The 14,213-nt window shown below is 35.9% G+C and overlaps 1 protein-coding gene across 1 annotated transcript; it reads right to left on the bottom strand.

Moving 5' to 3' along the window:
• Window positions 1-12,499: 12,499 nt before the first annotated feature.
• Window positions 12,500-12,856, bottom strand: LOC122194827 (ATP synthase subunit alpha, chloroplastic-like). The gene has a single exon (XM_042896082.1). It carries the CDS (start codon window positions 12,854-12,856, stop codon window positions 12,500-12,502), a length of 357 nt encoding a protein of 118 aa, XP_042752016.1.
• Between the last annotated feature and the right edge of the window lie 1,357 nt (window positions 12,857-14,213).

The raw sequence follows: 14,213 nt of genomic DNA, 5'->3' as shown, positions 1-14,213 counted from the left end.
TATATATATATATATATATATGTATAACTAAAATGTTAGTCTTACCGTTAGTAGGCCTCATTCACGAAGCCGGTCTATAAGGTGGGTATAAGGTTGTTGTCTATAAAATGGCGCTTAATGGGTGTACACTCACACCCACCGCTTGCTTGATCGGTGGAGGGTCATTAGCCGAACGGGTAGGATAGGGAAACCTCATCCTCTCATTAAAAGTATAATATGAAATACAAAGTAACTACATGTTTTTTTCAAAATTTCCCAATCTTAGTTACTTTAGGAAAAGTGAATTGATGCAATCCCATGAAATTACACTTTGCACCCTTGCTAAGAAGTTAGTGGAGCGTGTGTGGTTTACCGGCACACTAATTGGTTCTAAACAAAGGTGGCAAAAGGTGATTCATTGTTTATCATAGTTCGATGGAGCATGTGTGGTTTACCGGCACATCGAATAGGTGATCGTTACAATGAAGGCACCATGTGAATTTGCATGGTAATTCACACCCGCTTTGTGATCCTCGGTATCCCAGTCACAAACAAGAGGGGCATATCGAGATTTAAACATGCCATTGAAAAGTTTCAATGAATCTCATCTAAACCTAGGAATTCTCAATACATTTAGAACTTAAAGTAATGTTTTGTGGTGGAGAATTAGTGAATCGTCATTCACTTACCTTCAAATTGTTTGCATGTTAGATTACGATATCCCTTTTCTAATATGTAAATATTGTTGTTGGATCCTAGCCCTAATTTTCTTATTGGGTGATAATTAGGGATTCATATTCTAATCTATCTTTGTCCTTTCTATTTGTAGATGTCGAACGCAAACAACGCTGCTGCTAGTTCATTCACATTGATGAGCCTTTGTTAAAAGGTCACTTTCGATGGGACAAACTTTAGTGAATGGATAAGATACATTCGCACTATTGCTCGCTATGAGGACAAGGAGTATGTCCTCGATGAGAAGCTCGAGAAAATCAACCCTGAAATTGCTACTCCGGCTGAAATGACCGCTTTTGAAACTCACGAGCGTGATGCAACAAAGGTACATTGCATCATGATAGCCACTATGAACTCCGAATTCCAAAAGTCCTATGAGGACATGTACCCGTACGAGATGCACCAAGACTTGTTGGAGAGATACCACCAAAACGCAAGACAAGAGCGTTATGAGATTTTCACTAACATGATTTCCGCTAAAATGGGTCATGGAGAGTCTCTTACCGTGCACCTGCAAAAGATGCAAAGGTATGTCGACCGTCTTCGCAAGTTGAATGTTGACTTTGGGGAAGACTTGGCGATCGACATGGTGCTTCACTCTTTGCCTCCAAGTTACAATCAATTTAGGATGACCTACCACATGAACAAAGAAGAGGTTACCCTAAGCAAGCTCCAAGGTCTCTTGAGGGTCGCTGAGAGCAACTTCAAGGACAAGTCTGTTGCACCAACTCCCAATCCACCCGATGCTCCTATTTTGGCTATTGGACAAGGAAGGGAAAGAAGAGGAAGGCTTCGTCTAAGAACCATCGCAAGGTTAAGCCCCGAGATGGTGCCTCTTCTAGTGGGACCAAAGTTGATCCTGCTAAACCCTGCCCTAACCCAAAGGAGGCAGAGTGCCACCACTGCCACAAGATAGGACATTGGAAGAGAAGCTGCCCAGAGTACCTGCAAACCATCAAGGAAGGAAAGATCAAGCCGTCTTTCGCAGGTATATACACAATTAAATCTAACGATTCATCTCATGCTATTTCTTGGGTTCTTGATACCGGTTGTGGTTACCACATTTGTTCTAATGTGCAGGGACTAAGAAGAAATAAGGATGTGGAGCATGGAAGGATAAATCTAATCATGGGGAACAGAAGATCGTCGCCTGTGACCAAGATTGGAGTGTATTCTTTAGTGCTTATGAATGGTTTATCTTTAGATTTGAACAATTGTTGCTATTCGCCCGAAATGGCTAGAAACATCATTTCATTTCATGGTTTGTTTAGACAAGGTTTTAGATTTTCTTTTAATAATGAGAATGGTTCTATTTTGGCTTATCTAAATGGTTTCTTTTATTTTGAAGCAATACCGTGTAATGGAATTTATGAAACTGTTATGATTGTTGATAACTTAGGAAATGATGTTTTATGCATGGATTCTTCCAATAGTATGGATAGAGCATCCTTGTGGCATTGTCGTCTTGGACATGTCAGCAAGAAGCGCATAGCCCAACTCCAAAAGGATGGAGTGTTGGAGTCATTCAACCTTAGGGAAAATGACACATGCGAATCTTGTTTACTTGGAAAGATGACTAAGTCACCCTTCACAAGTACGTGTGAAAGGGGTGAGGGTCTATTGGACCTAATACATACCGATGTATGTGGACCGTTTAGATCAACCACGAAGGATGGGAACCGCTTCTATGTGATCTTCACCGATGACTATAGTAGATATGGGTATATCTACTTAATCAAGCAAAAGTCAGAAACTTTTGAAAGGTTCAAAGAGTTCAAGAATGAAGTGGAGAATCAATTGGGCAAGAAAATCAAGATGCTTCGATCTGATCGAGGAGGAGAGTACCTAAGTCTTGAATTGCACGATTATCTCAAGGAGTGTGGAATAGTTTGACAATTGACGCCACCTAGGACACCACAATTGAATGGTGTGGCAGAAAGGCGTAATCGAACCTTGTTGGACATGGTTCGCTCTATGATGAGTCGTACTTCACTACCTATCTCTTTTTGGGGGTATGCCTTAGAGACTGCCGCCCATATCCTTAACTGAGTCCTTACTAAAAAGGTTGCCAAAACACCTCACAAGATGTGGACAGGGAAAGCTCCCTCGTTGGCACATATCAAGGTTTGGGGTTGCGAGGCTTTCGTAAGACGAGATACTCACGACAAACTCGAACCTCGTAGTAAGCGATGTATTTTCATTGGCTAACCGCAGAAATCCTTTGGATATCTCTTCTATAGACCGAAGGACAATGTTGTCTTCGTTGCGAGGAGAGGAGTTTTACGAGAGCGAGAACTCATAAGCCAAGGAGACAGTGGGAGGCAAATCGAGCTTGAAGAGATTCAAGAGTCAATAGATGAAAGAACCTCTACCGCTGGCACTCAACCCGAGGAGGAAACTCCGGTTGAATCGATTGACGAGTCCTTACCTCTTAGACGTTCCTAAAGAGTTAGAGTTCAACCCCAGTTTTATGGTTTTCATATTACTAACGAAGGGGACACGTATATTAGTGATGGTACACTAATAAATCTAGATGAACCTAATAGCTATAAGGAAGCCATGGCAGGCCCGGAGTCTGTAAAATGGAAAGAGGCGATGGATAGCGAGATCCAGTCCATGTATGACAACCAAGTTTGGAATTTGGTTGATAATGTGCCCGGACGTAAGACCGTTGGGTGCAAATGGATCTTCAAGAAGAAGACCGACGTGGATGGAAACGTACACACATATAAAGCGCGATTGGTCGCGAAGGGCTTTACTCAAACTCCCGGAGTTGACTATGATGAGACCTTCTCACCAGTTGCAAAGATAAAATCTATTAGATTGATGCTAGCAATTGCCGCATTTCATGATTATGAGATTTGGCAAATGGATGTCAAAACTGCTTTCCTTAATGGGAAGTTGGCCGAGGATGTTTACATGGCTCAGCCAGAGGGTTTTGTCGATCCGAAGCATCCAAATAGAGTGTGTAAGCTTGAGAAGTCCATTTATGGACTGAAGCAAGCGTCTCGCAGATGGAATCTTTGCTTCGATGAGAAAGTCAAAGAGTTTGGATTTGTACGAAGCGAAGATGAATCGTGTGTATATGTCAAAGCCAGTGGGAGCATAGTTAGCTTTCTCGTTCTATATGTCGATGACATACTACTCATAGGAAGCAACGTCCCGACTCTACAGGAGGTTAAGTCCTGGCTCAGGAAGTGCTTCACTATGAAGGACCTCAGAGAGGCTTCCTATATTTTGGGAATAAGGATAGTAAGAGAGAGAGAAGTAAGAGACTAATAGGACTTAGTCAGAACACTTACTTAGATAAGGTACTAAAACGTTTTAGTATGGAAAACTCGAAGAAGGGAGAATTACCGATACAAAGTAATGCCAAGTTGAGTAAGACTCAAAGTCTGAGTACTGAAGCTGAAATAGCAGAAATGAGCCGAGTACCATACGCTTCCGCAGTTGGCTCAATCATGTATGTTATGACTTGTACTCGCCCTGATGTAGCCTTTGCTTTGAGCATGGTTAGCAGATATTAAGGGAACCCTGGCAGAGCCCATTGGATTGCGGTGAAGAATATCCTTAAGTACCTTCGGAGGACAAAGGAATCGTTCTTAGTCCTCGGAGGGAGTGATGACTTGAAGGTGCGAGGGTATAGTGACGGCAGCTTTCAGACCGACAGGGACAACTACCGTTCGCAGTCGGGCTGGGTCTTTACCCTGAATGGAGGAGCAGTAACTTGGAAAAGTTCCAAGCAGGAAACCGTAGCTGATTCAACGTGCGAATCAGAGTACATTGCAGCGAGCGAAGCGTTGAAGGAGGCGATATGGGTGAAGAAGTTCATCGGTGATCTTGGAGTTGTACCTGCCATAAAGGAGCCCATGGAGATTTTCAGTGATAATGAAGGAGCGGTTGCCTTGACCAAGGAACCGAGAGATCATGGTAGATCTCGACACATCGACATAAAATATCACTTTATTAGACATCGTGTAAAAGAAGGACAACTCGTAGTGAAGAGGATATCATCAGAAGATAACCCAGCAGATCCGCTTACGAAGGGACTGAGTAGGGTTAAGCACTTGCAGCATGCTAGGAGTATTGGGCTGAAGGATGATATTAGCATAGATTAGATAATAATAGAAACGTGTAATAAATAAATGTGATTAACATTTGATGATTAAATAAAAGAGTATTATTTATGAGTAATGTTACTGTCTTATGTTAATTGTTTAACTATTGTTTCATTTTGCATGTTTTGACTTCCAGAATAATTGAGTTTATTAAGAATAATCGAATTATTCAAATTGTCCACAATCGTTCATATGTTGGAAGTAGATATGAATGAAGATTGTCATGAATTGGTGTGTAGATTGTCTAAATGGTATTAGACATAGCAAAGGGTTGCTGCAACGTTTATGAGTGCTTATGAACTAGTTTTGAGCATTGGAACAAACCCGCGCTTGCTGGAATCACCTTATGGAATATGATATAAAAGGGTGATCGCAAGACAATAATATCATATAGTCTTAAAACCTAGATATATGGTTTGTTATTTGTTAATTGGTTGTACATTGATAATGCGAAAACGCATCAATAACTCGGTGTTATAAAACGCATTGGTGTGTATAGTTGATTAATGAATAAGTAAATGCATATAAGTCGAAGTTTATCTGTTACTTTTATCCCAAGAGGGTAAAAGCGATATTTCGGCCGCTCGATGATTTGATTTGACTTATGTGTCGGGCCCGGTCAGAACTGAATTGATGTGTTCGATTAAGTTCTATGTCAAATGAATCGGAGATCGAGAAACCAAATGCTAGACAAATTATTCCATAGAATTGTCAGCATGATATCTAACAGAGGACTGTACGATCCTTTATCTAAAGGACAAGATTGATTAGATCCGAGTTTGACAGCATCTTTGAGAGCTACGATTGCAAATCGAATTGTACTTGTGCATATAGTTACTAGACTTATCCAAGTGGGAGACTGTTGGAATAGTGTCTAAGGCTGCAACTATATTAGACAAGTATTTGACCCGATTGTGCATGGTCCTTTTGGGTTGCCTTCACCATAGCAACTTGACATGATGATTTATTATGATAGAATAAATATTATTAATATATTATGAGAATAATATAAGGAATAATAATATTGTTATTTGATTAATATAAGTCATAAATTAATTAGAATTAATTTGGTGACTTAAAGAGATTAATTAAATAAGAGGGTATAAACTGTCAATTGTTTGATAGTTACACTTTGGGCTGTAAATCCTTTATGGATAGGGTTGGACGATTTCTAGGGCTTAGGATAAGCCACAAATCGTCCAAGGGCTTATCTTGGAAAGGATTTGGATTGCTTTGAGTAAAAGTTATCCAATTAGGGTTTAAGGGTGAAACCCTAGGAGCCTTACAAGTATAAATAGACCCTTGGGGCAAGGGAAATCGACATCTCAAAAAAAGAAGAGAAACCCTGGCCGATTTCTATTCCCTCTCCTCTCTCTCAAATCATCCTCTTGCTAGTTGGTGTTTGTAAGCCATTAGAGGAGTGACATTTGTGACTCTAAAGCTCCAAGAACAAGAAGATCAAACAAGTGTTTCAAGGTAAGCTTCTAACTCTGATTTTGTATTGTTCTTATACTCTATTAGCCATTAGAAGTCTTGGATCCAATGCATGTTTAATTAGAGAAACCTAGATCCAAGCATTAGGGTTTGTATGTGCACATAGGAATGTTTATATGGCCAAAACCCATCAACATGAACATAGGTTGCAGGTGATAATGATGATGATGATTCAGACAAATCTAGTACCATATATTCCCTTCCCCAACATTAACAACATGTTAGTACTATTATTTAACCATTCAATTCAAATTTGTGGGCTAAACAGTTACAAATTACAGATGACATTTGATCAATGAGATTTTGTTGACATCTAACTTTTAAAGGCTTGTGGTGTAGATTGTACTATGCTCTGCTTTGAAGTTTTATGTAAGGGATAAAAGGGTACAACATAATAAGAGGTATGATGATTATGTCATCTTTATGACGAAAAAATGTTTAAATCTATGTTTACCCATTTTTTTAATAAAAACTTGTTATTGATACAATTAAACATTTTCTATAGGGAATCCTGAAACTTGGACAATATCGAGATGATAAAATAAAGAGTGTGACCTTGCAAGTAGATGAAACAGACATCATTATACCATTTTACCATTTTAGGTGTGTAAAACAACTTTTAGCTTCATAATCTTGATCTGTTTTTCTTTGTTTTAAAGACACGTGTAACAATAACTATGATTGAGTCTTTCATATATATTTGGTATGATAATCACTTAATTATTATTTCAGGGCATCCTTCTCCCTTTCAAATGTACTTAGTAAATTTCAACCAATAATGGTCGTCATAAGGCTGCTATGAATCTTTTTGAAGTTCATTGTGAAGGTTAGTAAGCACTAAGCAATGCATTTAATACATCTTATAACTCATATGTTGTATGCAATTACTTAATTTTCATGTTATATAAATCATGTTATACGAAGAATAAATCAGGTCCAGAGAATGAACTTTGATTTATTTTATAAATCATTAATGTTGTTATGAAAGAAATAACATTGAACTTTGATTTGTTCATTATAGTCTCTACTTTCCCTTTTACCTATTATAACATTATGTTTTGAAAAATATATACAAATTAAATTAACAAAATGTACTCCCAATTAATTGCTTAGTTTTTCTATTATATCATTCTATTTTTTAAAATCAAAATTTTTGACTTTTTTGCCTAGGAACTGATGCCTAAAAGAATTTGAGGCTTGATTTGTTTGGAGTACTCGTCTTTGATTTGCTATTGAAGGGAGTTTTGTGCATGTTGAATAAGTTCTAGCAATTTGCCTTTGTTGGCTTCTTTAGTGCTACCTTTCAATTTATATTTTTGCTTCCTCATTAATGCAATGGATGTCTAGTTAACAATGTAATGTTTGTTGGTTTGTCTAATGTTCCTGGAGCACGATTAATATTGTGGTTAATTGTGGAAAAGAAGGCTATTATTTTGGAATAGAGTACGTTTAAATAAAGTGCAATACGGCTAATAAAGTGTGTATTATATGTGGATCATACGTGGAGGTGTTATGGAGATAGAGTACGATAATTTAACCGTACTCTATTATGACACTAATCTAATACACCCCCAATATAATACGGGAAGGTAGTCCGTACTCTATTTTGGGAAACAACAATATTATATTTATGTTTTTCTAGTAGTGATTGTAATAATGTACTAAGTGTAAAACTTATGTATTTTATGAGCTAATTAAAAAAATTAAATGTGAATGTTTAAATATTTAAGAACTTTGGATTTATAAAAAAAAAATAAGAAAAATAATAAATTATTAAAATTGATTTTTTGTTATCTTTAAATTTAAATAAATAAACAAAATAAACTAATACACTTTAATTTTGAAAATTTGAAATAAGAAGGTAAGTCTAATAAAATCGATATTCATTTATTAGTACATTTATTGTAATTATTACATTAAAGTATTATATGAAATTTATTAAAATACGAAAACTCATAAAATGACATGTGGAAAAGAAAATAATTTAAAATAACCACAAAATGATATTTAACAAATTAAATGAGAATATAAGATGTATGATAAAAAAACATTCATTTATTAGAACAGATAAACATAATTGTTGTTGTTATTTTATACTTTATTCAACTACACTTGGCTTTATGATACAAATTATTGTTTTTGACATCGGTTTGTAGGTCCATATGAATTCAATACATGTTTTTACTAAAATAAGTTGGAATTTGTGTTTGATTTCGCATCCACCTTTCTTCTTCGTATAAAAATTATTTATTTATTAACATAAAATCTTAGTGGGTAAGGAAAAGGAAGATGACGACACTAGGATTGTGAAAGCGAGTATCCTATAAACGTGGGAGGAGACATATGATTTGATTAAGATATCAAGTTTTGACCCACTTTATCAATTATTATGAACTACCAACTGCCACCACATCTGTGCATATGTCCTTAATTTAATTTAATAAGAAGCAAATTAAAGTATTAAAGTATTAGACCAGTTAAGTATATCAAATTACGTTTTGTATAGTGGTAATGAGTATTCATTTTAATTGAGATGTTATGAATTCAAATCTTATTTGAGATATGAGATATATGTGGTAATTAAGGATACATTAATTTGTTGTTTAAAAAAAACATTTAAAGACACAAAATTTTGAGGAAAGAAGGAAATGTTTCACTACAAATATTTTTTTTGCATTTATTGAGTAATTCATATATTTAATTAAGATCAAAAATATGATATTACTAAAATTTCTTTAAATAAATAGTTTTTAAAAGTTTGTCCAAGATGACAGCCTTCTATAGTTCTATTGAAACCAGATGTAACAAACCATAACCCGTTTACTAATGCATACTTCAAGGGTTGGTTATGAACATTAGGCTAGAGTAAAAAAAAACTGGTTATTTTCATCTAAATTGTAATATGATTCGTTTTTGAAGATATTTTACTACACAAATATTGTTCTGTTGTGAAATAGCATGAAGACAATAATATGACAAAGTATGTGAAACATATTTATTAGACGTTTTTCACCTACTACTGCCTCGAATTTTTTAAAGAGGTTTAATCGTATAGTTTTAAGTTCTGTGTATTGTCGTCATGAAACACGAGTATGAAATTTTGTAAAGAAACTTGAAAGGAGTACGACGATATAATTAGTGTTCAAATTAGAAGATATCTAGTTAAATAGGAAATGACATACGCCTTATTAAATTTATATGGACACGAATACATGTAAAAATTATATCTCAACCGTATGAGTACGATGTACTAAAATTTAGGGATTATCATCAAAACAGACGTATGGGTTGATTATACAGTGCCCAAGTGCCACATCTTGCCTCTCCCTTTCTAATTAATTTAGGAATAAATCATCACAATATAGCAAAATAACTATAGTATTCAAAATAGTTGCGTTTCGAACTCAATTATAAGTTTCGAATATGTTCCTTTTTTTATCGGTTAAAATATGTTATGAAAACTTTATTCTAGAAAAAGTGACAATTTTGAACCCAATTATGAGTATTGAAAAATTTACCAAGAATACTTATGGTTTAACGATGTAAGATGTGTTGTGAATGTTGATATAAGATGTATTGTAAATGTGTTTATTTATCAAGTGGTTGAGAGTTTAAGGTATGTGGAGCATAAAATTTTATATTTATAAGTAAGAATATCAATGATCTTACAGCCATCTGTTCATCATTGGGACAATTTCGGCCAACAACAGATGAAGACAAATAGAGATGTGTTCTAACGGGAGATGGTAGATACCATGTCGACATAGTTAGACATTTGATCGACTGGCCAAAAAATTCAGAACCTCATGTCAAAGTTGAATGGATAAAGGAAGTCCCCATCAAAGTCCTTTGCTTCATCTGGCGAGCAAGTATTGGGAGGATACATGCAGCTATAGAACTGTCCAAGAGAGGTGTAATGTTTGAATCTGTCCAATGTGGACAATGTATGGAGGAGGATGAAAGTCCAGATCACATTCTGCTCACTTGTCCTTATGCGAAGTCTATTTGGGAATGGTTTTGGAGATGGTGCAACATGCCTCCCTTTCAATTTAACACAGTAGCTGATTTAATTAGGTATGTATCACAGCAGGGAAGCCACAGGAAGAACAGGAAGGTCTTGATCAGCATATGTTATGGTACACTCTGGGAGATTTGGAAGGCTAGGAACGGGAGGCTATTCAAAAGACTACCAACTACTCCCCCAAAGGTTGTTGATAATATCCAATCGGTGGTATACATGTGGTTGAAATACAGGAGCTCGACAAAGATATGTGAATGGGCTGTTTGGTGCTCATGCCCTTTTAATTAATTAAACTCCAATGTAATGCAGTAGGTGATGCTAATGATGTAAACTGAAACTATATGTTCCCTGCTAGTCGGGATTTTTTTGTTTCCTTTCTTATTTAATATATTTGCCGTTTCCAAAAAGTAAGATTAGAGGGTGTGAGTTAATCTTCAAAAAAATTATGAGTATTGAATTTGTATTTTTTTTTAACAAAAAACAATTTTGATATTTATAACAAAATAAAGAATTCACAACACCATTATTGGGTTTAAGGCTATTTATTGGCACAAATTCTTCGGTTATGGTTGCACAATATGTATCAAATTTCATTAAATGACGTGGAAGGCAGTGTATTTGTAAGGAATGCTATATATACTTGTTTTATAATAGACATTTTTTTTTGTACAAATATGCAGTTTTTAAAAGGAGATTTCTTACGTCCCAATTGTTATCAAATCAAAAGTTGCTATATTTTACAAAATAAGGCCAAGGAGGTAAAGTTTACCTCTTGTGGATCCTTGACCAAAAACACATGGATTGGAACAGGGCGTTGTGGGTTGATTATTAACAACTAACGGTTGGAAAATGACATAAAGGTCAAAAATGACTTGTAAAATTGCAATCGAGTTGCTATCATAACAAGAAGAAATAACACAAAAATAAAAATCTAAAGGGGCATGAGTTTCCATTAAAACAAGCATAAGAGATAACAAGATCCTTCCGTTTATTCATTGAACTCAGAGTCACAGATGAGACAGAAGGTCTTATATAGAATCCCCGTCTACATTCACATTCGATTAGTAGGGCAAATTAAATATATCTTTAGCTCATATATAACTAGTCAATATCTAATATCACATATACATGTCTTTCTTCCACAATGTAAACCAACTATTCCCTAATCTTTAATTCAAGCTAATTTGATAAGGATGCGTCTAACCCTTGACAAGAGTTAACTTATAGCCATTCAATTTCATATACCTAGTTCGACCTCGCCTCTACGAACCATTTATAAATCCCTTTTTTTAGAAATTATTATTTCCCTTTCTTTATCATTATCATGCAACCTAAATTGATAAGATAATAAATGGATAAATTGATTGGGTCAAATCGTTGCATAGAAATTGATTTGATTGATCTAAGTTCGTACAATTTATTATTTATTAATATTTTCGTTTGGTCAATCGTTGAATAAAATCAGCTGAAAAAGGGGAATCATTGTCTAGAACATCTTTTTTTTTATTTAATCACACATCGTACAAGACTTCTTCGTCAAATTATGACTCCAAATAGTTCATATTCGGATTCGATAACCAATCTAAACTCAATATTCTTTGAGGGGAAAGTATGATTATGATATAAATGCACCAAACTATAAATGCACCAAACGGGAATTTTAGGAAAAAGATCTTTGAGATCTTTTTCCTTTTTTTTTTTTTTAATTCTCTACTCTAATATCAATATTGTAATCTTTATTATAATCTTTTTTTCTATTACTCTAGATCATATATAGTGTAGTTAGGTATCTTCATTCCCTAAGTCAATTTTTTTAGCCACACAACATTGCCTTAGATTAAACTAAAAAAAGACTATTTAGAAAACTAGTTAATGGTGGCCCTCCATGGATTCACCTATATAAGCCACAGCTAAAGTTGCAAAAATAAGAGCTTGGATATCACTTGTAAATAATCCAAGGAAAATGATAGGGATAGGAACCACTAAAGGTATTAAAGAAACAAGAACAACAACTACTAATTCATCGGCTAATATATTTCTGAAAAGTCGAAAACTAAGTGATAGGGGCTTTGTGAAATCTTCTAAGATGTTAATAGGTAAAAGAATTGGAGTTGGTTGAATATATTTACCGAAATGACCTAATCCTTTTTTGCTAAGACCCGCATAGAAATATCCCACTGATGTGAACACGACCCAAATAGGCCTCACTCATTGGTATCTGAGCAATTCTTCTTGTTGCTTTTACAGAACTCCCTTCTTGTATCAGCAAACCATCACCCATTAATACAACATCAACATTAGTTGATTCCAAATTAAGAGCAATGCCTATTGTACCCTCTTCAAATTCTACTAATTCACCCGCCATTACTTCATCAAGACTGTGAATACGAGCAATGTCATCACCTACTTGAAGTACGGTACCGATATTTACAATCTTTATTTCTCTATTATATTGCTCAATACGTTCACAAATAATATTACTAATTTCATCGGCTTGAATGGTTACCATGAGTATTTCTTAATTCTTTTTTGGAAAAAAATAAATCAAAAATAATGTCTAAAGTAGAAGGACTAATCCGTTATTTCTTTCATCACCCCCAATATGCCAATATTGGCACTGATAGTACGTAAATGTAACTCGTTGTTTAAACAACTATTCAGAGTTCCTAGAGCTCCTTTTAAGGCTTGTTGGAAAACCTATTGTCAAGATCCATTAAATGTGTCATCTTCTTTGTTTGATGATATCTTATGTGAAAATGTATCAGAGGCGGACCCCATCGGAAACTGGAACCCAAACCCGCCTACACTGGTCATAAGTCCCCTACCATCGGTGACAAATCTACCAATCTGGACCCTGATATTCTTCTTCTTTTTCTAATTCTCCATCATGATTCCCTCGACATGAGCCTCTCTAATCAAGTCCAAAAGCGGTGATACGATGGTCATCCTCAAACAGAATCCTTTAATAGGGGCACTAGCCGCCTTGCGGATCAAAGCATCGGCGACCATATTGGCCTTCCCTGGATGATAAAGAATCTCGCAATCATAATCCTTGACCACAACAAGCCATCTATGTTGCATCTTGTTCAAATTCAGTTGATCCATAAGATATCTCAGACTCTTATGATCCGTGTAGATGGTACAACGGACCCCATACAGATAGTGTCACCAAATCTTGAGGCAAACACAAGTGCCCCCAACTCCAAGTCATGGGTCGGATACCTAACCTCATGAGGATTTAGCTGCTTGGAAGCATACGCGATGACCCTACCCTGTTGCATGAGTACTGCCCCAAAACATGTGATTGAAGCATTAGAAAATAGCAGAAAATCCCCGACACCCTTTAGAAGGGTCAATATCGGGGCCTCACATAAACTCTACCTCAGAGTCTCAAATGTAGCCTACTGCTCAGGCCCCCAACAGAAATCTACACTCTTCTTCGTCAAATGAGTAAGAGGAACAACAATTTTATAGAAATCCTGGATTAACCTCTAATAGTAACCTATCAACCCAAGAAAACTCCTGATCTCAAATAGAGACTTTGGGACCTCCCACCGCATAACTGCCTCAATCTTGGCAGAATCGACCAAAATTCTGTTCTAATTGACGAGGTGTCCCAGGAACTGGACCTATCACAACAAAAACTCACACTTAGAGAGCTTGGCATACAGTCTCTCCTTTCTCAACACTCCAAGTAACTCTCGTAAGTGCTCATCATGTTGCTTCTCGGTCTTAGAGTAGACTAGAATATCATCAATGAGCACAATGACCGATCGATCAAGCATCAGTCTGCATACCCAATTCATCAAATCCATAAATGTTGCAGGTGTATTGGTGAGCCCAAATGGTATCACCACGAACTCATA

Source organism: Lactuca sativa, chromosome 6, assembly GCF_002870075.4.
Source record: "Lactuca sativa cultivar Salinas chromosome 6, Lsat_Salinas_v11, whole genome shotgun sequence".
In the NCBI taxonomy this organism is placed as follows: Eukaryota; Viridiplantae; Streptophyta; class Magnoliopsida; order Asterales; family Asteraceae; genus Lactuca; species Lactuca sativa.
The sequence above is the reverse complement of the archived record's forward strand: the minus strand, read 5'-3'. Positions and strand labels throughout refer to the sequence as shown.